The 24,193-nt window shown below is 45.4% G+C and overlaps 1 protein-coding gene and 1 long non-coding RNA gene across 7 annotated transcripts in view; one reads left to right on the forward strand and one right to left on the reverse strand.

Moving 5' to 3' along the window:
• Positions 1–1,990: 1,990 nt before the first annotated feature.
• The window catches only part of Egf (epidermal growth factor), a 78,953-nt gene continuing 56,750 nt past the window's right edge, over positions 1,991–24,193 (reverse strand). Inside the window, 8 exon segments of one of the 3 annotated variants that reach the window (NM_012842.2) lie at positions 1,991–3,002; positions 5,002–5,107; positions 7,168–7,285; positions 10,237–10,404; positions 14,321–14,465; positions 16,389–16,511; positions 19,419–19,544; positions 20,395–20,511. In NM_012842.2, the coding sequence (NP_036974.2) occupies positions 5,006–5,107; positions 7,168–7,285; positions 10,237–10,404; positions 14,321–14,465; positions 16,389–16,511; positions 19,419–19,544; positions 20,395–20,511 (899 nt within the window). In that variant the 3' untranslated portion in view covers positions 1,991–3,002; positions 5,002–5,005. 3 annotated transcript variants of the gene reach the window in all.
• LOC147996541 (uncharacterized) lies at positions 2,464–15,470 on the forward strand. Of its 4 annotated transcripts, none has more exons than XR_015676916.1 (5): positions 2,465–5,685; positions 7,709–7,808; positions 8,912–9,028; positions 11,218–11,351; positions 11,469–15,470. It is a non-coding gene; the product is annotated as an uncharacterized LOC147996541 (long non-coding RNA). The 4 variants fall into 4 exon arrangements; XR_015676917.1 differs by having other exon boundaries at positions 2,477–5,411; positions 11,170–11,351; XR_015676919.1 differs by having other exon boundaries at positions 2,490–5,411.

Raw genomic sequence — 24,193 nt, forward strand, 5'->3', positions numbered from 1 at the left:
ATTGACAGCGTAGCAGAAGTCAGAGGCCTTGAACCAGTCCAGTGGCTCAGTCAGCGAGCATTTGCAAGTTAAACTGTCTGGGCAAAAGGATATACTTCATGACATAGTGCAGCTTCCACAGTGAGGTTTACGTTTCTCCTGTGTCTGTATGTATGCATGTACGTACGTACGGACATATGTTGCAAAGGCAGAAGGCAGCTACAAGGGGGCCAGAAGATGAGTGGTATTGGGGTGCATGATGTGAAATTCACCAAGGATCAATGGAATTTTTAAAGGCAGTGGGGGTGATGGACAGCCTCACTGCGAGGGAGTGTGGGAGGAGCCCCTGCGCATGTGCCTGCCCTGAGCCTGCGTACTTCTCAGTGACCAGCTACGGACAGAGCACAGAGGACGGGAGCTCCCACCTGACCCTGTACATCAGGACTAGAGTGGGAAGCCTGGTGTTTTCCTTGTCGCCACCATAGGGCCTCTAGCTGTAGAAACCCTAACACTGTCCTAACAGGAAGAGTACCCTGCTTCAGGTATGCCTGGACTAAAGAGCTCAGAACTGCACAGAGGGGAGTTCTTGTAAAGACAAAAGGAAGAAACACAGATCTGGAGACATGGCTCAGTGGTTAAGAGCCCTGCCTGCTCTTCCTGAGGTCCTGAGTTCAAATCTCAGTCAACCATCCATAATGAGATCTGATGCCCTCTCCTGGTGTGCCTGAAGACAGCTACAGTGTACTTCCATATAATAAACAAATCTTTGAAAAAGAAACACGATGAAGCGATGACAGGAGTGGTTTTTAATAATCCTCCTGGCCATTTTGCTTAGTTGTTGTATGAGAAGGGGTCTTACTTATTATCTTGGTGGTGCTGCCACAGTCTCAATGACTGTACAACAGTCATACACTCATGTGAAAAGGGCACCTTATAACTAGGCAAAACCTGGATTCTAAAAGCACGTGTTCAACAGAACATATCCCCTCACTCGGTGCCGCACAGGGCGGACTGTCCCTTCACGTGGACTAGGCGACTGCAGAGATCTTCCATCGGGTACCGTGTACATCAAGACCATGAGAGTTCGAAAATTAAATGTAATCTCGAAAAGATACAAATCAAGACGAAAGTGCTTTTTAAAAGTGCATTTTCAAACAAATGAGCACTTGTCTCTTAGAGACCGGAAGACGGAGGAAGTGAAGGCAGGTCTCCGGGGTGACACACTGACCAAAAGAACACGGCACGCCTGTGCTCTAACCAGACCAGAGGCTGCTGATGAGGCCTGGATAAACACTTGCAAGGGTTCCTGTTTCTAAGGTTTCCTCATTAGTGCAAAGCTCAAAGGAAGTGAGGATTTTCTGGTTCAAACAGTGATATATTTTGAGAGCCCATGGTTTCATATTCCATTAGCCATCTTGAGATTCTAAAAGAGGTGCATTCAATGAACACAAAGGGAAGCCAATTAGTTAAGGCTTCAGAGAAGATAACTTGGGGAGGATAAAAAAGAGGCACCTGGAGAGGTCGTTTCTATTATTTTTCTGGGGTCAGTTCACTTACCAGAAATAAAGGATGGGTCTTATGATCTTTCAGGCTGCCCATTGTCAACTGAAACAAAACTAAATTCAGAAAAAATATTGGCCAGAAGAAAGTGACACACTGAAGAATTAAGATCCTCAAACCTGAAGTCATCTTGCCCTCAAATGTCCACACAGGTTTCTACAACTCGCCTACTTGGGAAACATGGGTGCTCCTGCCTTTTTATTCTCAGTACATAACCTAAAGATTTGAGGGTAGATGAGTGGTAAAGATAAACAACAGGACTGGTTAATGACTGTCCTGAGAGCCCGAAGCCCCGGACTGTCCATGACACAGTATGGACACCCGTGTCCTCTGTGTTAGCCACGACTTGGCTGTAAGGAAGATTCGCCATTAGAATCAGAGTTACTTCAGTCTTTACGGTGACAGGCTTAGTGAATTTGGTTCCGCTCAAACTATAACAAACGTCAACAAATTATTATGCTGATGTCTTAGGGTGATTTTATTTAAATAATTAGAATAAATTGATTGAAATAAATCAAGCAATTTGTTTACAATCTCATATCTTAAAAATAAGTTAAAGATTCTATGCAAACAGCAGAATTTACCGTTTTCACTGGGAAAGACTGCAAGAAGAAAAGACAATGATTAAGAAACACTGTTGTCTCTTAGGAAATGTTTTTAAAGTTAAATATCTTCATTCAAGGATTTTCATAGTATAAAAATAAATGCTCTGATTCTGAATAAATCGGACTCTAAGTTACAATTATTTTCACTAATCACAATTCAGAAGGCAAAATTATGAGCAGGGGCCACACTTGCAGTGTATCTTAGCAGCATCTATAATGTTCCAGCCTTTCCGTGAGAGTGAGCTAAGATCTATGTAGATCATATCATCTACTGTGCAATCAACAAAGCATATGATCGCCTGCTTTAACCCATTTCTTCTGAGACAACAAGGAAAAGAGCCCAACAGTCCAGGGAAGAAGACACAGCTTACAACACGTGAACGTCTTGACTTCGGTTTCTGATGATTTTTCTCCACTTCTCTTTTGATCGTCTTCAACGGGACTGCTTGAAGCAAGAAGCAGAAGTCGAGGCTATGCAGCTATGCAGCTATGCAGTTATCTTCAGGACCCTGAGCAGTGATTAGCCGTGGAGACAGGAGTACCAGATCTGCCGCTCTACCACCCTTCAGCCTGGTTTGCTATTTCACCTTCGGTACCTTCTGTCTGCTCCCAGTTTCTACGGAACTGGCTCTGTTTGCTGGGGCAGGTCTGAGGCCCTTTGTTGACTCGATCCATTAGCTGACTGGAGAGAATGCAGCTTCTTCTCAGCTAGAGGCCATTCCCTGTAGGAGGGTAAGTGGGGGTTCCCCTCCATTTCCTGGGGTCCTTTGTCATTTGATGGTGGAATCCAGCAGCTTTGCTCTGTGCCCATCCCATATATGCGGGGCTTCTGTCTCCAGGAAGTCAGGTGCACTGGCCCTGTTCGAAGGACATGGATATGAGGACGAGAGAGAAGGATGAAGGGGAAGAGGAGATAAAGGGAGAGGAGGGAGGAATAGATACAGAGGAGGAGATGGAGGAGACAAGGAGATCTCATTGTTCACATTGTGTAGCAAAAGACATCCTTGTAACAGTCGTGGGATAACAGACTTAAAACATAAGAAACAAAAGAACCCATCCTCAACTTTTCTGGGGCTCAATTTTAAAACTGGCAAAGCCTCAGTTGGTTAAAATGATCCAAAGAGCTAAGAGTGCTCTCTGGCCTTCCCCGTGTACATCCTATCCCGTGTACATAAGGACCATGGATGCCTTAGAACAAAGCTTAGATCTGAAGCACATTTCCTCCCAGCACAGCACTCTTCATTTAACCCTTGCCCATGGGAGCTGGCCGGGGCCCTGAAGATGGTTCTGTGCTCCACCACAACTACCATGCTTCCGGCTTTCTAGGAGCAGAGGGCGCACCGGTTCAGAGCCAAGACTGACCTTCAACTCTTTCCTCACTGCCTCTCTCCCTCCCTCCCACTCAACCTCTGCGTGTACTTTCCCTGAAAACCCTTGAGAGGCGGAAACATGGTAGGACATTGGACTACTCACATGGGAAGCAATGAGTGGGTCAGCACATTTGCTGTTGGTGCTTACAATGTGTAACCATTACACATTGGTGCTTACAACGCCGCAACCATGCTGTGATCCCCGTGCTACGGCGACCCTCAACCACAACAATATTTTCATTGCTACTTAACAACTGTCACTTTGCTACTGTTATGAACTGAATGTAAATATCGGTTTTCCAGCCGTCTTAGGTGTATTTGACCTCCAAAGGGGTTATGACCCACAGGCTGAGAACTGCTGTTCTAATCCATTCTGGAGTACAGCCCTAACGACATGAATCCCCAGCCTCCGGCATAACCACATTTCTGTCAAATCTTTGAGCTTTGGATTAAGTTGCAAAATCTTCTAAGCAGATTTTCTCTGAAAGGAACGATGTGTTGTTGGCTGCTCAAGGAAAAGTAGTAACTGTAAGACAACCTTTTATCTTCTAACAGACAACAGTCACCATACATAATTATTATAGTTTTTATTCAATTCCTTAATGAGCTTTAATATACTTGTTCAAATTAGGCAAATTTTTTTCCTGAATTTAGCATTTTAGGTTACAGTGCAGAACATGTTCAAAATGGAAATTTAGAATGATCTTTCTGTAATAAGACCCTGCTGGAAACTGGAGGAGGGCAGTATGGTGGTATGTATGATGGGACTATCAGGAAATATAAGTAGCACTGACATTAAACTGGCTCCTGTCATTAGCAGGGGGCCTGTTTTTGTTGGCTCAAAGATGCCCTTTGCTGTCCCAATGCCTTATGATACAAAAGCATGTTCAGCACTGCCCTGTGGGTTGTAAAAAGGACAGTGATATCTGAGACCCAAACCCAAGAGACAGATCACAACACAAGTCCCTGCAAAGGGACCATAGCAAAGGATATGTAACTCTGTTTCTAACGGAATATGCTCCAGGACTGCTTGAGAACTTGGCTCAACTTCATGGTCCCTTAGACCATGGACTTCTTAGCCAAGGGTCTGGCTGAGAGCTAGCCCCTGGTAAGACTAGAATATGCTGAAATCCCTAGGACAAAGCCAGAACACTCCCACCAGCCCACAGAACCTGTTTGGGGAGAGCCATTTCCATCTCTAGGGAAGCTACTCACAGCAACCAGTAAGAACCAATACTAGGGATGGCCTGCTGTCCTGAGCTCACAGGAAGGGGCTAAGTCCTGTGGGCTTGCTCAGAGTGATGGAGCAGACTGCAGCGTGCCTAGGGATGGAGTACGCTGGGTCTTTATAGAAGAGGAACATGCAATCAAATGTGTTTCGCTAAACTCCATGGTATGTTAGTTCCTCCCAGCGCTCACGCGGCTTAGACAAGGCTAATGGCCTTTTGTAACTAATGACTTTTGATCAAGGTAAAATACCTACTCACCGAGTTACAGGGAGGAAGACAGGCCAGCCTCTACTACTGTGCCATTCGTGCCAGCGGCAGGCAGACGCCCATTCTTGGGCTGTTGGTGTTCCTCTAGGACCACAAACTGCAGAAAAGAAAAGCGTTCAGGGGATAACTGCTGTGCTCCAGAAGGCTCCTTGATAAACATTTAACTGTAGTCGATGGCACCCCACAGCGGAAGGTGAAGGTGGAAAAGGAGGCCTTGTCGACTTTCTTCAGCTCATGAGAGACTCTGTCTTTTAAATTTTCTTTTTATAACTTTATTATGTGTACATGTGTTTTGACTACATGTATGTCTGTGCACTATGTGTATGCCTGATGCCCATGGAGACCAGAAGAGAGCGTTGGACCCCCTAGAACTGGAGTTACAGATGGCTATGAGCCAGCATGTGAGTGCGAGGAATCAAACCCAGGCCTCTGCAACAGTAGTCAGTGATCTTAACTACTGAGCTATCTCTCCAACCCGAGAGCTTCCAGAAAGCTTATGGAAACCGTGCATTAATTTCTATTGGGCACACGACTATTTTACTGGAGAATCTGTTCTGATTCTGGAACATTGGGTCACGAATCTTGGATCTCTAGAGGCCATTGTTTTGCTGAAAATTGTTCAAGTATCCATAGTAGCATGGGCACTGCCCATCGGTCAGAAGACTAACGTCACATGTATGTGTGTATGGGCTACCACTGTGTGTGTGTGTGTGTGTGTGTGTGTGTGTGTGTGTGTGTGCACATAAGGTTATATATAATTCATTGAAGCATGCTATCAAGTCCCAAGTAATTAAGGCCACTAGTAAGTATGGAGAACTACCAACACAACCACTATCTTGCAGGGATCCGCCAGCTGTCTCCTCATAGGTGAAGAGCTTAGGAGGCAGAGTGCTAAAAGAGAGGCCCAGATAAGCACAACAGCCATTCTCTTTACTCAGCAAACAATCACTTTGTCATTGTTTGCACTGTTCAAACTCACTGCACACTTGCAACACAGGCTGAACAGAGCCGACTGGCTTGCACGCAGGCCAGACAGGTTAAGTATGGAAGGAACTCAAACAGAAGGAGGAAGACTAGAGAAGTAGGCCATGCTCTGGACACAGGCCACAGGCCGGTGAAGTCCTTCCTTGTCAATAAGTCATCAGGTGAAGGACTGCCCCAAGGTTTGGACTTCTATGTAGTTCAGAAAGGAGCACTCCACAGGAAGGACCTAGAACTCAACAGTAAAGAGCACAGGGGGAAAACATCTCTGTACCTATCTTTCTCATCAAGCAGGGAGGTTTAATGAGTGGAGCCAATTAGGGAACAGGGACAGCTTCTCAGCTGGCGATGAGGGTGACTCTCGGGAGCTGTTTTCTCTCTCTTTTCACTCCTCACAACACTCGCCACTCTTTAGTCTCCTCCTCACTGCTGGTCTCTCTGCAGTGACGTACTGCAGAATCAATATGGCGGCCTGCTGTGAGGGGTGTAGTCCCTTCTCTCTAGCTCCAGTCAGGGTGCACTGCAAATTTTCCAACCATGTGCCTCTCTGCCAGCTGATGGGAGCAGATTTGTTTTTGCTGTTTCTCCTCCGGGGTTGGGGACTCAGCTCTCCACAGCTCCCTCTGACGTGTGCAGCAGCAGTTGGTGTGGACGGCAGTTATGACAGCTGGGGGCCAGCTCCGCAGTCCCGGCTTCTGAATGAAGCTCGGAGCCAACAAGCTGCTTGCCACCGCAGAGTGGAATTCTTTGATGTTTTTAAATTTAATTTTACTTTTTTATTTAAAAGAGACACACACGCAGAAACCATTTCTCCTCTCCCATGAGTTAAATGAGATTATTTAAATTGCAATCTAAATCTATCGTCTGTGAAGTGCAATGCAGGTAATTTAGCCATCCACACAGAACTCAAGGAACGGGGCACTGCCCATGTCCCAAATCATTTATGAAGAAGACAGATCTTAGCATCTTCAGAAAGCTCTGCTGAAGAAGAACAGTTATACAGATGAGGAGGAAGTTAAAAGCACTTGTTGAAGACTGGCTGGACGCTAAAAGACATTTTGAGAGCAGCTAGCAGCCGGAACAGATTTCAGTCTCTCTGAACATCAGGAAGAAAGAGGAAAATGAAAAGGATTCTTATCAAGCAATTCTTAGCTCCCTGTACTTTAATAACATTACCCAAGGTTGGGGACCAGAAGACACCCCAGCCCCGCTGCTGTCAGGCCCGTTACTGCTCACGTTGCTGCTTGACTCTTCGGAAGGCTTCTTTGAGCTCTCTGATAGCTGCTTCCGAGTCCTAAGAAAAAGCCAAACAAACAAACAAACAAACAAACAAACAAAACAAGAACCCTGAGACAATCTCAAGATAAAAACGAAATACCTGTCCCACTCGGTGATAACCCGGAGCAACTCCTGTCAAATTAGATCTACAGATAGTGCATACCTGGCCAGGCACACGAAAACCCCAGTCCTGTCCCGTATGAAGCTCTAGGGGGCAGTGCCGCTAAGCAAATAGCTATAGAGACGCTCAGGGACTTAGGCAACTCTGGATGCATTGTAACCACACGACAGCTCTAACACGCTCTTTCAATAGTTCTTATCATGTGTGTGTGTAAACACAGGTTTGTGTATGTGCACCTGTAGGGAAGTGTGCCCTCGTGTGGAGGTGAGAAGTGGAAACGTCTTTCTCAATTGCTCTGTGTGTTATTTTTTGAAACAGCATCTCCAGCGAACCCAGAGTTTGCCAATTCCGCTAAGCTGGCTGGTCATGAGGCCCCATGGATTCCCCCTGCTTCTGTCCCCCAGAGTTGCAGATATAAGTACACAGTGTGCCCTGCTTGACTTTCCTGTATTGTATTGTGTTGTGTTGTGTTGTATTGTGTTGTGTTGTGTTGTATTGTATTGTATTGTGTTGTGTTGTATTGTATTGTGTTGTTGTATTGTGTTGTATTGTATTGTGTTGTCTTGTATTGTGTTGTATTGTATTGTGTTGTGTTGTATTGTGTTGTGTTATATTGTGTTGTGTTGTGTTATATTGTGTTGTGTTGTATTGTATTGTGTTGTGTTGTATTGTATTGTGTTGTATTGTGTTATATTGTGTTGTGTTGTGCTATATTGTGTTGTGTTGTGTTGTACTGGATCGTGTTGTATTGTGTTGTATTGCATTGCATTGCATTGTATAACCTGGGTACTAAGAGCTGAACTTGGGTCCTTAGGCTCGTATGGCAAACACTTTACTGACTGAGTCATTTATATGGGCCCTTCATCATTTTTATTATTGGACTATGGCAGTTGGAAGCTAAAATACCACCAGCCATTAGCCACTAGCTTTCAATCCTCACCCGCCGCCGCTCAGGCGTGCTTACTGACGCGTCCATGAAGTCAGAGCACTCCAGAAGCCGGGGCGAAAGAATCATGAGTTTGAGGCTAGTCCAGGTTACATGGAAAGACTTTGTCTTTCAAAATAAAAAGATCCAAATTTCTAAAAAATATTAAGTCACATGTTAATACATCAAAAACCAAAAATAATTATATCATGCATTAATTTAAAATTTTCTTTTCATTTCTTTCAGGATATTGTCTTGCTATATATGTATATACGTATACTTGTTTGTGTATGTTTGTATATGTATATGTGTGTATATATGTATATGTGTATATGTGTATATATGTATATATGTTTTTCTGGATATCCTGGAACTTACTCTGTACACCAGGATGGTCTCACAGAGATCCATCTGCCTTTACCCCTGCCTCTGCCTCCTGAGTGCTGGGATTAAAGGTTTGCACCACTATGACTTGGGAAGCTTTTTGGGTTTCCTTCATTTTTTGTTTTATTTCATTTTTTGCTTTTTACATCTATTTTTGTTTGACATTCTTTCCAGAAGAGTAAGCCACTGATAACTTAACATTCTTTCTACAGACATACAGAATCCAAATAATAGGCTAAAAACGTGGTTATACTGATGGGCCACCACGTTAAAGTTCAAGAGTTTCCCCGGGTCTCTCGTCCCCCAAAGGTGATGGAGAAGGTTTTCAGGTAAAGCCTCTTATTGGGAAGATCACTGTTCACAGAAAACAATAGTAGCTTCAGGTGGCATTTGCTATTCCCAATACACCAGGCCTATGGAAACTCTTTTTTTTTTTTTTTTCTGGAGCTGGGGATTGAACCCAGGGCCTTGCACCTGCTAGGCATGCGCTCTACCGCTGAGCTAGATCCCCAACCCCTATGGAAACTCTTAACTCACACTAACTCAGTCTCACAGTAGCTCTCAAAAGAACTACTGTTTCCCCACACCTCATAACCAAGAAAGCCAATGCCCACAAACAAGGGACATGCCCACCACACAGACAGGCGCTGACTTGGACCTGAAACTCACAAGTTGGTTCCAGAGCCGACGCCGTTTACTGCTCCAGCTATAGCAGGGGCTTCAGGGAGCGCCTGGGCTGACTGCGATCAGTTTCCCAGGAGATAACACAGTTTAACTTGAGTGCCTGCTCAGCTTTGGTAAATGTGGCTGGATATTTACCTTCTGATGGCGGTAAGCACTTTACATATCCCCAAAAGCTGACACCTGGCAGACAGGTGGGCCAGGGGACAGTTTTATAAAGTCCCTCAGCCCAAGCCTGTTTATTTTAACTGTTATAATACTTCCTAAGCTGTTTCAACTGATGACAGTGTGACATCATCCTTTAAAGGAATGGAACAGGAGCACTGAAGACACCTGCTCCCCGACACTAAGGTGGGGCTTTTACATGAAATGCAGGCCACCATCTCAGTTTTAAAACCCGTAACTTTAAATTACTGAAAACAAAACCCAATGACCAGAATTCCTTTCCAAGTAGGGAAGACCATGTTTTTTTCTCTAACAAAAAGTAGGTTTTGTGGGTAATTATCAGCAGGCAACCATGAAAAACTATAGTGATGCCGGCTGATGTGGGCACAGGATGCTAAGTGAAGAGACTGGACTGCAATGGTGCATTGTGGGAGATAAGCAGATCTGACGTGAGGTTGTAGCTCAGTCCTCAGCATCACCAAAACAGACGATCACAAACCTTATACATGTGCAATGTCTGGGAAGGAAAAGGCAGAGCGTTGATGTTTCAGTGCAGCGAAGTCCAGGCTTTTGAAAAGGGCTTACTCTGCTTTTAAATGCAGTATTTTGCTCAAGTTCATCCCAAGGAAGCATGCATTCCTTGGGGGAGCTTAGAGAAAGGGTGTCAGGTTTCATGGTAAAGAATCGTTACCTGTAGTAGTAAGTCCCCCACATCCCCAAGAGGAGCAGCAGGGCCAGCGCCACCACACAGACAGACACCACAGTGATGTCGTGCCTCTGCCCGTAGTCAGCATGGCGCAGCTTCCACCAACGTAAGTCTCGGTGCTGACATCGTTCTCCAATATAGCCAATGACACAGCTGTTGATGACACACAAACAGAGGTCAACTGGAGGCCCCTGGCACCCAATTGTCACAAATTCAATACGCATGGTCTCTGATCTTGCACCTTTCTAGATGCAGTTTGTGATGTCAGCTGAAAGTACTGATTCACACAGCAGCATGCACATTACCCCTCACAAGCTTTCGGCTTTTCTCAGCCCGTCTTTCGGATGATGGGCAGCTATTTGCACACCGTCTCTATAAGGCATGACAGAGCACCAACTACAAATAAACCCTCAGGCCAAAGTCCTAAGGAGACCCCCTTTCTGAACCAACCCTAGCCAGGAGACAGCTGGAGACAGATGTCTGGTCAGACTGCAGCAGTCCCAGGTCAAAGGAAAGAACCAGAAGGCAAAGACCCTTGTTGAACACCAGGCTGTAACAGAAGTGCACACACAGCCCCTGCACTGGAAGCAGAGCCCCTTAGGCTAAGGAGGGGCTGTTTGCTTCTGTAAAACTCACCACTAGCCCAAGAGAAAATGTGGGGAAAGAAATAGAGACATAAGAGGTGGGGAGCTATTCTGAAGGAAAGGGGCCATTTGCCTATAACTCCTTACTGTCCCAAGAGATTGTCGCTATATCTGTCAGACACCAGCTTGTTAACAGTGCTCTCGAGTAAGCGAAGCAATGCTGCCACCTACTGGAACTGCTTGTTTCCAGAAACCAGCGCTCAGAGACAACTGTGTTTTCTTCACTCGAGAATTAACTTTTTAGAAATGTCCCATTAAAATTCCCTTCTCTTAGCCCAAGATCTACCACCAACCCCTCCATTTCTCCACTTCATTCTAAAAGAGCCGGAGGGACGAATGCACAGAAATGACGCCAGTGGCTCTGGTGGGAAGACACAGCATGGGAGAATGCTGCTGAAAGTTCCAGAAGGTCTGGAGTCTCTTGCCTAATTCTACCGTTGGCCATCGTGAGAAAGGGTAAGCTCACTTCTTCAGGAGGGAAGAAAAGGAGCAATACTTATTAGTCACCATGACGATACGTTTCTCTCTCTCTCTCTCTCTCTCTCTCTCTCTCTCTCTCTCTCTCTCTCTCAGACGCCTCCTCTTTTACAGGGATGGAAACGGACTCAGCATTCAATGATTTGCATGAGGTCACACGGTTAATGATTGGCAGGTCTGACGTGCTTGGTTCTGAGATGTCAAAAACCTGTTCTGTCTGGTGCATTGTTGTTTCTTTTACCAAGCTTCCTGCTCTACTCACCTCTAAATGGACCATGGAAGGGATGGAAGGCAGGAGCTGAGGTGGGGCCTAAAGGTTGCTCAGGCTTCCTGGGGCCTCTTTTTAATTCTAGCTCACTTGGTTTTAGCTCTTTACTGACAATCCCTAATAGTTGTTTTTTAAAACTGTTAGATGCTAATGGGCTCCACTTGTAAATCGAAGTGACCTGGGGTCTTTGTGTCCTGTCCATGGCAGTCAAATGACCAGTGCTTCTTCAAAGGGTGGGGCACAGCCAGGGGTCTTTGGATTATCTGAATTATTAGTTAGTTTGGCTAAACCAAACAGAAGGTTCCTTGGATAAACCCATTTGAGTGTCCATGGCCAAACACTATGAAGTCACTCTACACCAAGTAAGGGTAAAACACCTTTTAAGTGAGTTGTGGTCACAAATCCACGAGGAATGGAAGAGCCGGAAGCATTCTCCAACCACATCCATCCTTAAGAAACTTCACAAGCCTGCTGTAGGGGTTGCAGCCCTGGAAAAACATGTGTCGGAAGGATGTTTGACCAAAGGCAAACGGGAAGGAATGGAGGCCTCCTCTGAGCTCCAGAGTTGGAATGTCCCCAGGATTCAGGGACATATTGGGAACCAGTGGGTGTGGGTGCTTCAGGCCCTACTCCCCTACCTCAGGCCAGGGCTCTGCATCTTGCTCCCATCAAGGAAGGAAGGGCCTCTAGAAGCCGCCCTGTGCAGAAAGACCAGGGACTGTCTGCACTGACAGGAAGCCCCTGAGGTTTGCTACTGCAGAATGCAGAGATGTGAGGGAGGCTGACAGGACAAACAGGGCAAAACATTGAAAACCTGTTAAACCACATTTTTATCAAATCAATTCAACATAAAGTTTTGCCCCAAATGACTGTGGACACCAGTGACTTTAAACATTGCTTTTGGTTAACGGTCCTTAAACGTGAGGGACATCTTCAGCTATGGCCTGTTTAAGGCAGGGCCTCCTGTGACCCAGGCTGGCCTTGAATGGAATGACCAAGAACTCCTGATTCCTCCACTACTACCCCCCAAGGAGTCTGGGACTGCGGCTGTGCTCCTAGGCCTCTGCCCAGCTCCAGCTTAACTTGTGTAAAACACAACAGAAGAAAGATGATGTTTTCATAGGGAATGAACAATAAAAGGAAGTGTGTTGATGAATCGGCAGGATCAGATTAGAAGGAAAACTGCTATGACACTGTGATGTGCACTCTGGCCTTTAGAATTCTTCATACTACAACAGTTCTCTGGCGACCTAAAGCTAACTACCATAAAGGAAATAAGCCATAGACAATCAATAACACATCCAGTTCTGTAATTTTATAGGATTAAGTGCTAGATAAAAACCATTTGATTGCTAACATTAACTATTAATTAAAAGTGAATTATTATGCTATACTTGAAAGCATCTTGAGTTATAAAATCATGGCATGGAATATTAACTCAAAAGCAGAGTCCTACTAGAATCGAGTCATTTTTACTAATATATCCAAACATCTCGACAATTTTTGTCAAGCTGACGTGATTTTTAATGTAAGACCATACTCAGTTCAAGAATATAGCTTCTTCTTCCTCCAATAACTTAGTTTCTTTTCATTACTATTAACAAAAATCACAAAATTGTTTAAGCCCATACCATCTCTTCCACATATGAGACCTATATGTATCTGCACATCTGTCCATCCCCTCACATTGCCTTGAACATGGGAAACCAGTTAAAAGTAGGATGTAATCCTGGATTAAATACTGCCCACTTGGGTTTGTATGTGGATATCGGTGTGTGAGTGTGCATGCAGGTGCACGTAGAGACCAAAAGTGGACATCAGGTGTCTTTGTCCTCTGTTCTCCGCCTTATTTCTTTGTATGTATGGGTGCATAGATGTCCCAAAGCACGTGTGCAGATCAGAGGATGGCATGCACCAGTCTGTTCTCTCCTTCCACTGTGGGAATCTCAGGAAATGTACTTGGGTCCCGGACTTGGTGGGGAGCCTACTGGCTAGACCTTCCACCTCATAATTACGGGCAGAGCCTCTCACTGATGGGCAAGTGTCAGGGATTCTCCAACCTCCACATCTCCATTGCCTGAACTGGGCTTTTTCATGGGAGCTAGAGACCTGGATTCAGGCTCTCTTTCTTTGCTGTAAGCACCCTACTGAGGCTCCCTTCTCCCCAGCCCTGAGTGTAGCTTTTATCACACAGAAAGGCTTTCCTGGTGAGTGCTATGGAGTCTCTCAGAGTCCTAGGTCTTCAGAATCATTTTGGGTGAAAATGTGGCCTGTCATATCACTCTACGATCTAAAAGGAAGCAGACAGCAGCGGCCTCATCCCTCAATCACTGTTACCAAGACAGCAATGAAAAGGGAACTGCTAGAAAGACAAGAAAACTTTTTTTAAGCTTTAAACATCAGAGGCAATACGTTCAGGGTGAATAGAGATGCAACATTTTTACAAATCTAGGATCTGGCTGAAACCAAATTGGTTTTAGTAAATTTCCTACAAATCTGCCTTCTTCATGTTGAACGAGGAACTGAATTTCCAGACTATGTTCATCAAATTATTTATGTAAAAAGAAAGTCATCGTTGCCTATAGAAAAAAAAAAACCTCCTCTGTATACATTTTATAAACTTCCTGAAAGTCATGGACCTCAGTATCACCTCGGGCTATCAGAAAGATGCTCGACTCACTTGCACACGTAGCGGTCCACGGATTCAACATACATGCACACGCCACCATTGAGGCAGTACCCATCGTACGACGGCGGGCATCCTGTGTTACTGTTTCGGACCCAGTGGCAGCCATCTTTTCCAAGGAGAGAGGGTGAGGTAGAGTCTGGAACAGTCAAAGACATTACTTTCATTTTGTGTTTCTGTGAACAACATGCACTGTGGTCTCTTGACGAAAGCGGAAGTCTCAGGAGTGTTGACTCTCACCTTCCTAACCAAACCTGCACCAGTCAAGAGCTAAACCCTTCTCTCTTTTGGATTGTCATACTGGAGGCAAAGAAAGAATGGACAACCCTAAACCTGAAATGAACCACTGGGGTCTTGGTACGGCTCACAAGCCACCCGGCGACACACCGTTATTGCACTCCCAATCTAGGGAGTCACAAACATCTATTCCACAAAGTGCATTCTTCTAAAACTAATTTAACTTTTAGGGGCCCCCCTCAGGCATGAGACTATAGCAACTGATGGGAAGAAAATGTTACTGTATACAAGGCAAGGCAAGCTGCAAAGCCTCTTGGCTTTGAATGGTTTCCTACTCCTTAAAGGGACGACACTGCTGCTTGCAACTGACTAAGAAGTTTTTCAGCCTGCCTTTAAACTCATGGTAATCCCTCTGCCTCAGCCTCTCAACTCCTGGGATTGTAGGAACCAGCCATCACACCTATCTTCAATACCTTTTAAGTGAAGAAAATTACCTGAGAAAAACAAAATAATTCACTATAAAACCCAGAGACCAGGCAAGTATGAACTTTCCTGTCTGCAGAATATAGAGGGTGAGCCCTATTCTGGCTGCTATGCCTTTTGTGGGCTGCTGCCTGTGTGGGTGATGAAGCACATATCAGTACCAGTGACTGCCTTGAGAGAAATGAAAGCTGGCTGGGTTGCTAATTCATGCCATGCTGACTTTAAAAAAAATCAATTTTAGGACCAGAGAGATGGCTCAGCGGTTAAGAGCACTGGTTGCTCTTCCAGAGGTCCTGAGTTCAATTCCCAGCACCCAGATGGTGGCTTACAACCATCTGTAATGGGATCTGATGCCGTCTTCTGGTGTGACTGAGGACAGTGACAGTGTACTTATATAAACAAAAATAAATCTTCTTTAAAAATCAATTCTAAAATCCTTGAAAGAAAGCTTGGCACAGTGGATCACACCATTAATGCCAGCATTTGGGAGGTAGAGGCAGGTAGCTTTCTGAGTTCGAGGCCAGCCAGGGCTACACAGAGAAACCCCACCTCAAAGAATTAACAACACCAATAGCAAAATTCCTTGAAAGCGACTCTTCTCACGTCACGGCCCACACTCCTGAAAAGTTGCTAGAGGCTCCCTGTTGCCATTACCTGTGCTGGACATGTGCAGAGGTGTGCAGCATGCGTAAAACAGACCAGAGCTTTAAGGTTCAGTGCCATAGGCTAAGCAGATTTTGTACAGGTTTTATACAGATTAGCTCTCTTTTTGTTTTTTTGGTTTGTTTTGGTTTTGGTGTTTTGAGACAGGGTTTCTCTGTGCAGTCCTGGCTGTTCTGGAACTCACTCTATAGACCTGGCTGGCCTTGAACTCAGGGACCCACCTATCTCTACCTCCCAAGTTAAAGGCATCCACCACCATGCCCACATAGTCTTAACATTTGTATATACTGAAATAAACAAAATACACTATTATAAACCCAGATATAGCCTTGGCCTGTCTAGCCCAGCTAAGGCTTTCCATAGCCTCTGAAAACAATCAGCCAAAGGAAAAGTAGTCACAGAGTGAAGGAGAAACACCTATAGTGAACCATGAGGAGGAAGAAGAAGAGGAGGGAGAGGAGGAGGAAGAGGAAGAGGAGGAGGAGGAGGAGTAGGTTTATATACAGATGCTATGAAATGAACAAAAGCAGAATGACCTCAAATTCTGCAGCCCAGCACTAATCCGGTGATGAAATCTAGCTCTCCAGCCAGATTAAACAATCCCTGAGGTAATCAAATGGAGCATAAGATTTCTGAACCAAGTTCCTCCCGGTTGATCTGGACCACCCACTCCACCTACCAGGGCAAGGCAGTCCAGGTGCTGATGGGCAGCCTGCACAGGTGCAGTTGTAGCCTCCCTCCGTGTTGGTGCAGGTGGCATTCTCGCTGCAGCCGTGCGACCCCTGCTGGCACTCATCAACGTCTGTCCCAGGAGTCCATGAGAAGAGAAAGGACATTCAGAAAAGGGAAGGGTTAGGGAACCACAGAGCCCAGCCGTGTAGAAGGGGTTTCTTCACCTGTGGGGTGCTTCACAACCAGGGCCCTATGCATGTTAGGAGGCCTTGCCGTGAATGCCAGAAATAAAGATCACTGGGACCAGGGCTGCAGGGATTCAGGGATCCCGGGCTCCTGATGGGATTTCTCTCCACTTGAAAGGAGAGATTTCAAGACTTCTCCAGGCCAGAGATCAGTAAAGCACCCCCAGCAAATAGCATTTCACATCCTAAAACTCAGGGTTCACTTTTGCAACTAGATGCTTATTCGTAGACATAAATGTCATAACAAGTCAGGCAGGGAGGTGCAAACCTTTAATCCCAGCACCAGGGAGACAAGAGGCATACCGATCTCTATGAGTTCAAGGCCAGCCAAGGCTACACAGAGAAACCCTATCTTTAAGTATGACCTATATAAATAACTAAGCCTATGTGTCTCGGCTGTTAATGCCCTAACAAGTAGGTTTTTCCACTGTCTGCACTGAATGGCCTTATGGAGGACTGCCACAATGTATTCAAACATCTCACATGACCTCCTGGCTGCTCCCAAATACCAGAGCCTCTCCCTCCCTAGACCACACAGCCATAAGCCTAAGACTGTGTCACTTGAGGGCATGCCAGGGGCTTTTCTGTCCTCTACAGCTGTGCTGTCCGGTATGGAGAGACTTGCCCTCTGGGAGTATTAGGCTCTCTAACTGCATCTAGTCTTCTGGTCCAGATGGTGCTGTCAGTTCAAAATACACACCAGAGTTTTAGGTCTTAGAGTGCAAGTTAAAATATAAACATCCAAAATACCAATTAATAGTAAAATGTTAATATGTTAGATATATTAGTGTGTTGTGGTTTGGCCAGGAGTTATCTGTATTTTGATGCTAATTCCGCTGCCCCAAGGACAGCTGCCTGTCACTTACTCAGGACTCAGGTGACCTTATCAGAACCTTCTCCCATTTAATTTGTAAAATAAAGGCGAGAGCCCTGATTTGGGCAGGGGAAGGGAAGTGGAGGGGAGGAGGAGAGAGAAGGAGTTGGTGGAGAAGGAGGAAGAGGGAGCATTCACCTCTGTATTTGTCCTGCTCTGGCTGAGCCTCTCAGGAGACAGCTAAAGTCTCCTGAGCATTTTCTTAATTAGTGACTGATATGGAAGACCCAGCCCATGGTGGGTGGGGCCACCCCTGAGCTAGTGATCTTGAGTTCTATAAGAAATCAAGCTGAGCGAGCGCGAAGAGCAAGCCAGTAAGCAGCGCTTCTTCCCGGCCAGCCTCTGCTTCAGCTCCTTCCTCCAGGTTCTTGCCCTGTTTGAGTTCCTGCCCTGACTTCCCTGGTAAGTGAAGGACTTACCTGGAAGTGTAAACTGAAATAAACCCTTTCCTCCCCATGATGCTTTGGTCAGGGTGTTTTATCATAGTAATAATAACCCTAATTAAGACACCTATTCACACACACACCACACACACACACACACACACACACACACACACACACACACACACACGGTTACATGGAGACACATACTGAGGTCCAATGGTAGAACACACAAGCATACCCGTGGCTTCTATGGTCCCAAAGATCTCATGGAACTGGGCAGGGCAGGGCCATGACCCCCTTTGGCATATTTAATATTGGGAGGTAGGTTAGTAAGAGTGGGAATCTAGAGTCTAAAGAGCTTAAGTCTCTGAGAAAATATACCTTTTTTCCCTTCAAAAGAAATGAAATATGAAGTCTGTTTGCCCAAAATATCTGTGAGCCTGCTTAATTAGTGCAGTGACATTTTCCTGACTGCCTGCCAAATCTGTGCTTTAAAGTGTGTTTTCAGAGGTATGTGGACTGCACAGAACTAATCTGATAAAGTCTGGCTTAAGCCAACTGGATCCACAAATGGGTAGTCATGACCTTCACATGTGAGAGAAAACACCCGCATTGAGGTTACCAGGGCGTCTGTCCTTCTCTGTTGGCTTTCAGAAGAAGGAAAAGGGGTTGGGGATTTAGCTCAGCGGTAGAGCGCTTGCCTAGCGAGCGCAAGGCCCTGGGTTCAGTCCCCAGCTCTGAAAAAAAGAAAAAAGAAAAAGAAAAAAAGAAGAAGAAGAAGGAGGAGGAGGAAGAGGAAGAGGAGGAGGAAGAAGAAGAGGAGGAGGAAGAGGAGGAGGAGGAGGAAAAGAAACAGTGTAGAATAGGAGCTGGGAACCCCTAGGAGAGCAGCTAAGCGCTGCACTAGGTGACAGTATGTAGGGCAAGCCTCCACTTGTGCAGCGCTACCGGGCTCCTGACACCCAGCACAGCAGAAGACATCCACAGAGTGAACTCCCTGCCCGCAGCCCCACCCAGCCCTTGGCAGAGGAGGGTGGTTGTGAAAAGGCTTTCAATCATTCTGAGCTTGCAGTGAAATGTCAGTGCTGGAAGTTCTCATCTACTGAACCGTCAGAAATATCTTACACCTGCCTTGGAGCCTCCTGTCCCTGTCTTCTTGCACACAGTGATTCGCAACACACCCATCCCAGCCCGCGGTTCACCATGGTCCAGTGGCTAAACTCAGCTACAGAGAGGTGCAGACCAACTGCTTACCGATGGCTTACAACTCTGAACACTGACTGAGCTTCCAACCTCCAAGCCCCAGAGAATGAACTAGAGAGGCAAAGAGGTAGGCATAGCAGCTCAGCTTGTGCTGTTATGGCCAGGAGATTGTTTCCTCAGACCTAAACTACATCTGTCCGCACAGGTCTTGACATGTGTTTCCTTCCGATTCTAACCTGCCTCCCCTCAGCCCGCAGCAACTATTTTGACAACTCTCTTCAGCTCGCCTCCTGCCCCGCCCCTGTGCACTGGCACCTGGGCTCTCTCACCGAGACAGTAGATCCCATCTCCCTCGTAGCCTTCTGAGCATTGGCAGACATAGCCACCTTCGGTGTTGATGCACCTGGACGAGGTGGGAGGACAGTCTGAGCTACCCAGCTCACATTCGTCTATATCTGTGGGGAGATCATGGGCATGTGAAACGTTTTCCAACCTGTGGGTCTCGACCCACGCAGGGATCACACATCGCATATCCTGCACATCAGACATTGACATTGCGATTCACGACAGTCATAAGATTGCGGTAGTGAAGTAGCAGTGAGATGATTTTATGCTGGGAGAGGATTCCCACAGCAAGAGGAACTATATTAAAGGGTTGCAGCATCGGGAAGGTTAAGAAGCACTGGTTTTGGCAATCCTGGAAAGAAGTAACCTGCACAGTAAGAAAGATTGAGTCTTTGTATGGCCAGTCACTCAGCCGCTGACAGGTTCTGTCTGTGCAAACCTGCGTCTTGTGTTTGAAGTTCATTTTTCATGAAGTCCCCACCTGTCTGAACAGCTAAGTAGGTATAGGTAAATTACTTTCTTCCAGAGTTTTCCAGAGACAACAAGGATGACATTTTCCCAGTAATCATTTACTATCGATAATATAAAATGGAAACCTATCTACCATAATCTATTTGTTTCACAAAAACATATATATTAGGGTTCTCAGATATTTATGAATTTATGTTCTATATTTATGACTCCATAAGTTTGACTTGAGCTCAAATTCATGTTTCTCGTAGTGTCAAGTTCACTTTTTGTTTAATCTTAACACAATGTTAGTATAATATGAGGTAATATTATATGTAAATGTGCTTATGTGTCTTATTTACTACGCATACCATTCCTTCCCCCCCCCAACATCAAATAATTTATTTAAACCTACTAATTACTTACATCCTTGTGGAGAATTTTAGTTAGTAAAAAGAACGCTTTTGGTTCATGATTTTTCAAATTTGTGCACTTGGCCTTTGCTCTTACCAGAACACAGGTTTCCATCGCCAGCAAATCCTTTCAAACACTGACACACAGCTGCCTCTCCCTCTGAAATACAGTGGGCATGGCTGCCACACCCACCAGGGCCGCAGTCATCTTTATCTGCAAACAGTGAGAGCACATGCAATTATTACCAGCCTTCAGAGGAGGAAGTGGACATCCAGCTGCTGGACAGAATGTCCCAACACCTCCTTCCTGGAGTTTGTGTGTGGGCTTAGCCTCCAAACGGAAAGAGCTGGTTAGGTCTGGCGGCTCTATCTGCTTCTCTAGATTCAGAAGACAGCTCCCTGCTTCCATGTGCCTTCAGTTGCATGGTTTTGTATGCTTGCTAGCTTTGACTTGTTTTGGTTTGTGGTTTTGTTGCTGTTCTAGCTTTTTGGCAAAGTGAGAAGCCAAGGCTGCCCTGAAAGTGAGGACCCCCCTGCCTCTTTCTCTCACATACTGAGGTAAACCTGAATCCTAAAGAACCATTTGATGTCCAGAAAGCTTGGTGTTGACTTGTTTGTCATCTGTTCATTTGAACTTCTAATAGAACTTAAAATAGACTCCAATTTCATTTTAAGTAATATCGATTATAACTCTAGGTAGCCTTTATAAGACACACAACACAGGTATTTTATCTACAAACTGTGAGTCTAGATTGAACAGGTTTGGAGACATTCTAGCTAGTTTCCCAGCCATTTTATGTCCCTTGTCACTTGCTGTTTGTTCTGGCCATGTGCTCATGGTCCATTTCCTCTCATGGCGGCCTCCTCCACCACTGTCCTTTCCTCTTTTTCTCTCTCTACCTGCAAGCCTCTCACTTGACCCTCAAGTCCTACCTTTCTCCCCCCACAGCCCAATCACAGGCTCTAGTCTTTTATTGACCAGCTAAACTGGGGAACAAAGTTTACATAGCACCACTCGGTGTACGTGGGGGACAGCCAGATCTTGAGAGCCAGTATTTAGCCTTAGCAGACAAACAACCCACTACAATTTTACACAAAAATCCCTAACCATTGTGACATACAAAAAGCCCATCTACTCTCCCGAAGCACACAGGCTTGTATGTAGCAAGCAGATCTGTTTCTGACAAGGAGATTGACTCAAGAAAGATTTATTATTAATTTACTAATATCACGTTTCATATCTAATAGGATATATGTCACAGCGTGTGCTTATTATCAAGATTTATGCACTGACTTGTAAGCCTCCTGGCACTTCTGCAAAGTCACGAACCTTACAAGTCAGATGCTGTAAAAGATCATTTCATTTCATAGTTCATTGAAATGCAAATGCCCCGGGGGACAGAGTTGCACGTCAAGTCACAGACTTGAGCAAGCTTTTCTTTGTTTCTTGCTTTTCTGCTCTAACTGCTTGTGCATATAGTCACTCCCCAAAAGCCATCCACCACCTTCTTTTTGGAGTTGGAATACCACAGCTGTCTATACACCATCGTCTATCCAGTTTGTTCACAGTATATAGGGGAGACGAAGCCGTCTAAGCACCTTTGTAAAGGTTATAATGTTCCAAGCTGGATTCAGGCCCCTTGTGACTGCAGACATTGGGGTAATTGTGGTGTGGGGATTTTTTTGTTTTGTTTTTGATTATCAAGACAGGACTTCATTCTGTAGAACAGGTTGGCCTCAAACTCACGGAAAGCTACCTGCCTCTGCCTCCCTGAGTGCTGGGACTAAAGGCGTGCGCTACCACTGTCCGGTGGGAATTGTGCTTTTATGTTTCCTATGTTTAGCGACTTAACCAAGATTTCTCTTGGGCGAACAGAATACCCTTCATGCTTGCTTGGCTAACCCCTGTTACTCACAACTCAGTCAGTTTTGCATGAAGGAAAGCAACAGATATGCTGTAGGGGGCGCAGGCTAGCTGTGGCCACACGGGCAATGCTCACTGCTTCTGTCTGTTACGGGTGGCGTTTTCTAATAGGACTGCTGCTTTGCATGACTGGTGTTGGAAACCAAAGGAAACATGACTGCTCTAAAAATGCCCTGCCAATTAAAATTCGCTGTCCATGGCTAGATAAAGAAGACGAAGAAGAACATAGTCAGGGCTGTAGACTTGGCTCAGTGGCTAAGAGCACTTGCTGTTCTTCCAGAGGTCCCCAGTTCCATTCCCAGCACCCACACAGCTGGCTGTACACAGACATCTATAACTCCAGTCTCAGGGGATCTGAGAGGATCAGACGCCCGCATTGTACACAAACATACATGCAGACAGAACATTCATACACATAAAATAATTAAAACTTTTTCATAATTAAAAAGAAGGGCACAGTGATAGGGGTTAGTAATAGTGATTAGGATTGAGGGTGTAGTTCAGTGGGTCTAGCATGTGCAAAGCCTTGGGTTTGAGCACCAGCACTTAAAAGTCAAAACCCCAAGTACCAGAAGCAACTCTGGGAGCTAAGCTATAAAAATAAAATTCACTCAGAAGTACCTACTGTGTGCCGAGGTCCTACTGAGTGATAAAAGTGCAGTAATACAGGCTGCAGGCAAAGGCTCTGTTGTCTTTGGGGGCTAAGTGAATACAGAGCCAAGCACAGGTGATGACATAAGTCTTCTCTCCCTCTCTCCCTCACTCCTTGACCCCCGACACTGTCAAGGTGCTCTCTGTCATGTATCTTTGTCTGCCAATCTCTCTTCAGTGTGATAGAAGTGCCCTGTGAGCCTGTATAGGTCCCTGCCAGGTCTGAACGTGGTCTCTGGCCCCACGAATCCTGATGCTGTATTTGATTAGACTTCTGGGTCTCACATTAAGCTATGACTATGCAGGTTGCGGCTGTCTTTAGCCTGCCCTGGTAAATGCCCAGCACTTAGTACAGTGACCAAAAAATAGCCAAATAAATATAGTTTTTTTGTGGCAAATTTTTCTGGAACTTCTTAAAAAGGAATTGGTCGTTTGGTCATACTTCTCTGCTCATGTGTGTGTGCATGTGTAAGTGTGCATGTGTAGGTGGTCATGTGTGTGTGCATGTGTAGGTGTTCATGTGTATATGCATGTGTAGGTGGTCATGTGTGTGTGCATGTGTAGGTGCTCGTGTGTGTGCATGTGTAAGTGTGCATGTGTAGGTACTCATGTGTGTGTGCATGTGTAGGTGCTCAAGTGTGTGTGTATCTATAGGTGCTCATGTGTGTGTGCATGTGTAAGTGTGCATGTGTAGGTGGTCATGTGTGTGTGCATGTGTAAGTGTGCATCTGTAGGTGCCCATGTGTGTGTGCATGTGTAAATGTGCATCTGTAGGTACTCATGTGTGTACGTGTGTGTGTGCATGTGTAGGTGTGTGGAGGACAGAAGCCAATGCTGAGTTTCTTCCTCAATCACTCTCTACCTGATTCTTTTGAGTGAATGTCTCTCACTGTACACGAGCTCACTAATTGAAACTGGCTGGCTAGAGGTCCCGGGTCTCTTCCTGTATCCACACCCCCACCACTTGGATTACAATTGCAGACAGCATGCCTGGTTTGTATTTTTTTTTAACGTGGGCTCTGAGGATCCTAACTCAGGTCCTCACGTGTGTGTAGATGCACCTTACAACTGAATCATCTCTCCAGTCCTAGATGATCATAATTTTCAAAATCTTTAGTCAAGTCACTAATCAGTACACCTCAGTCTCAGTTTTTACATCTATAAAGTAGTGGGAAATAACAGGAATCAAAAATATAACTTAAACATGCCAAATGTTAAAAGTGCATAGAGATATCAATTATCATCATTACTGAAAATACGTGCTTCTTTACATCATCAGAAACACAGGGTGGGGCACGTGACCCTTGAGCCCTGAACATCC

This window comes from Rattus norvegicus, chromosome 2 (assembly GCF_021556685.1).
Source record: "Rattus norvegicus strain SHRSP/BbbUtx chromosome 2, alternate assembly SHRSP_T2T, whole genome shotgun sequence".
Classification (NCBI taxonomy): Eukaryota; Metazoa; Chordata; class Mammalia; order Rodentia; family Muridae; genus Rattus; species Rattus norvegicus.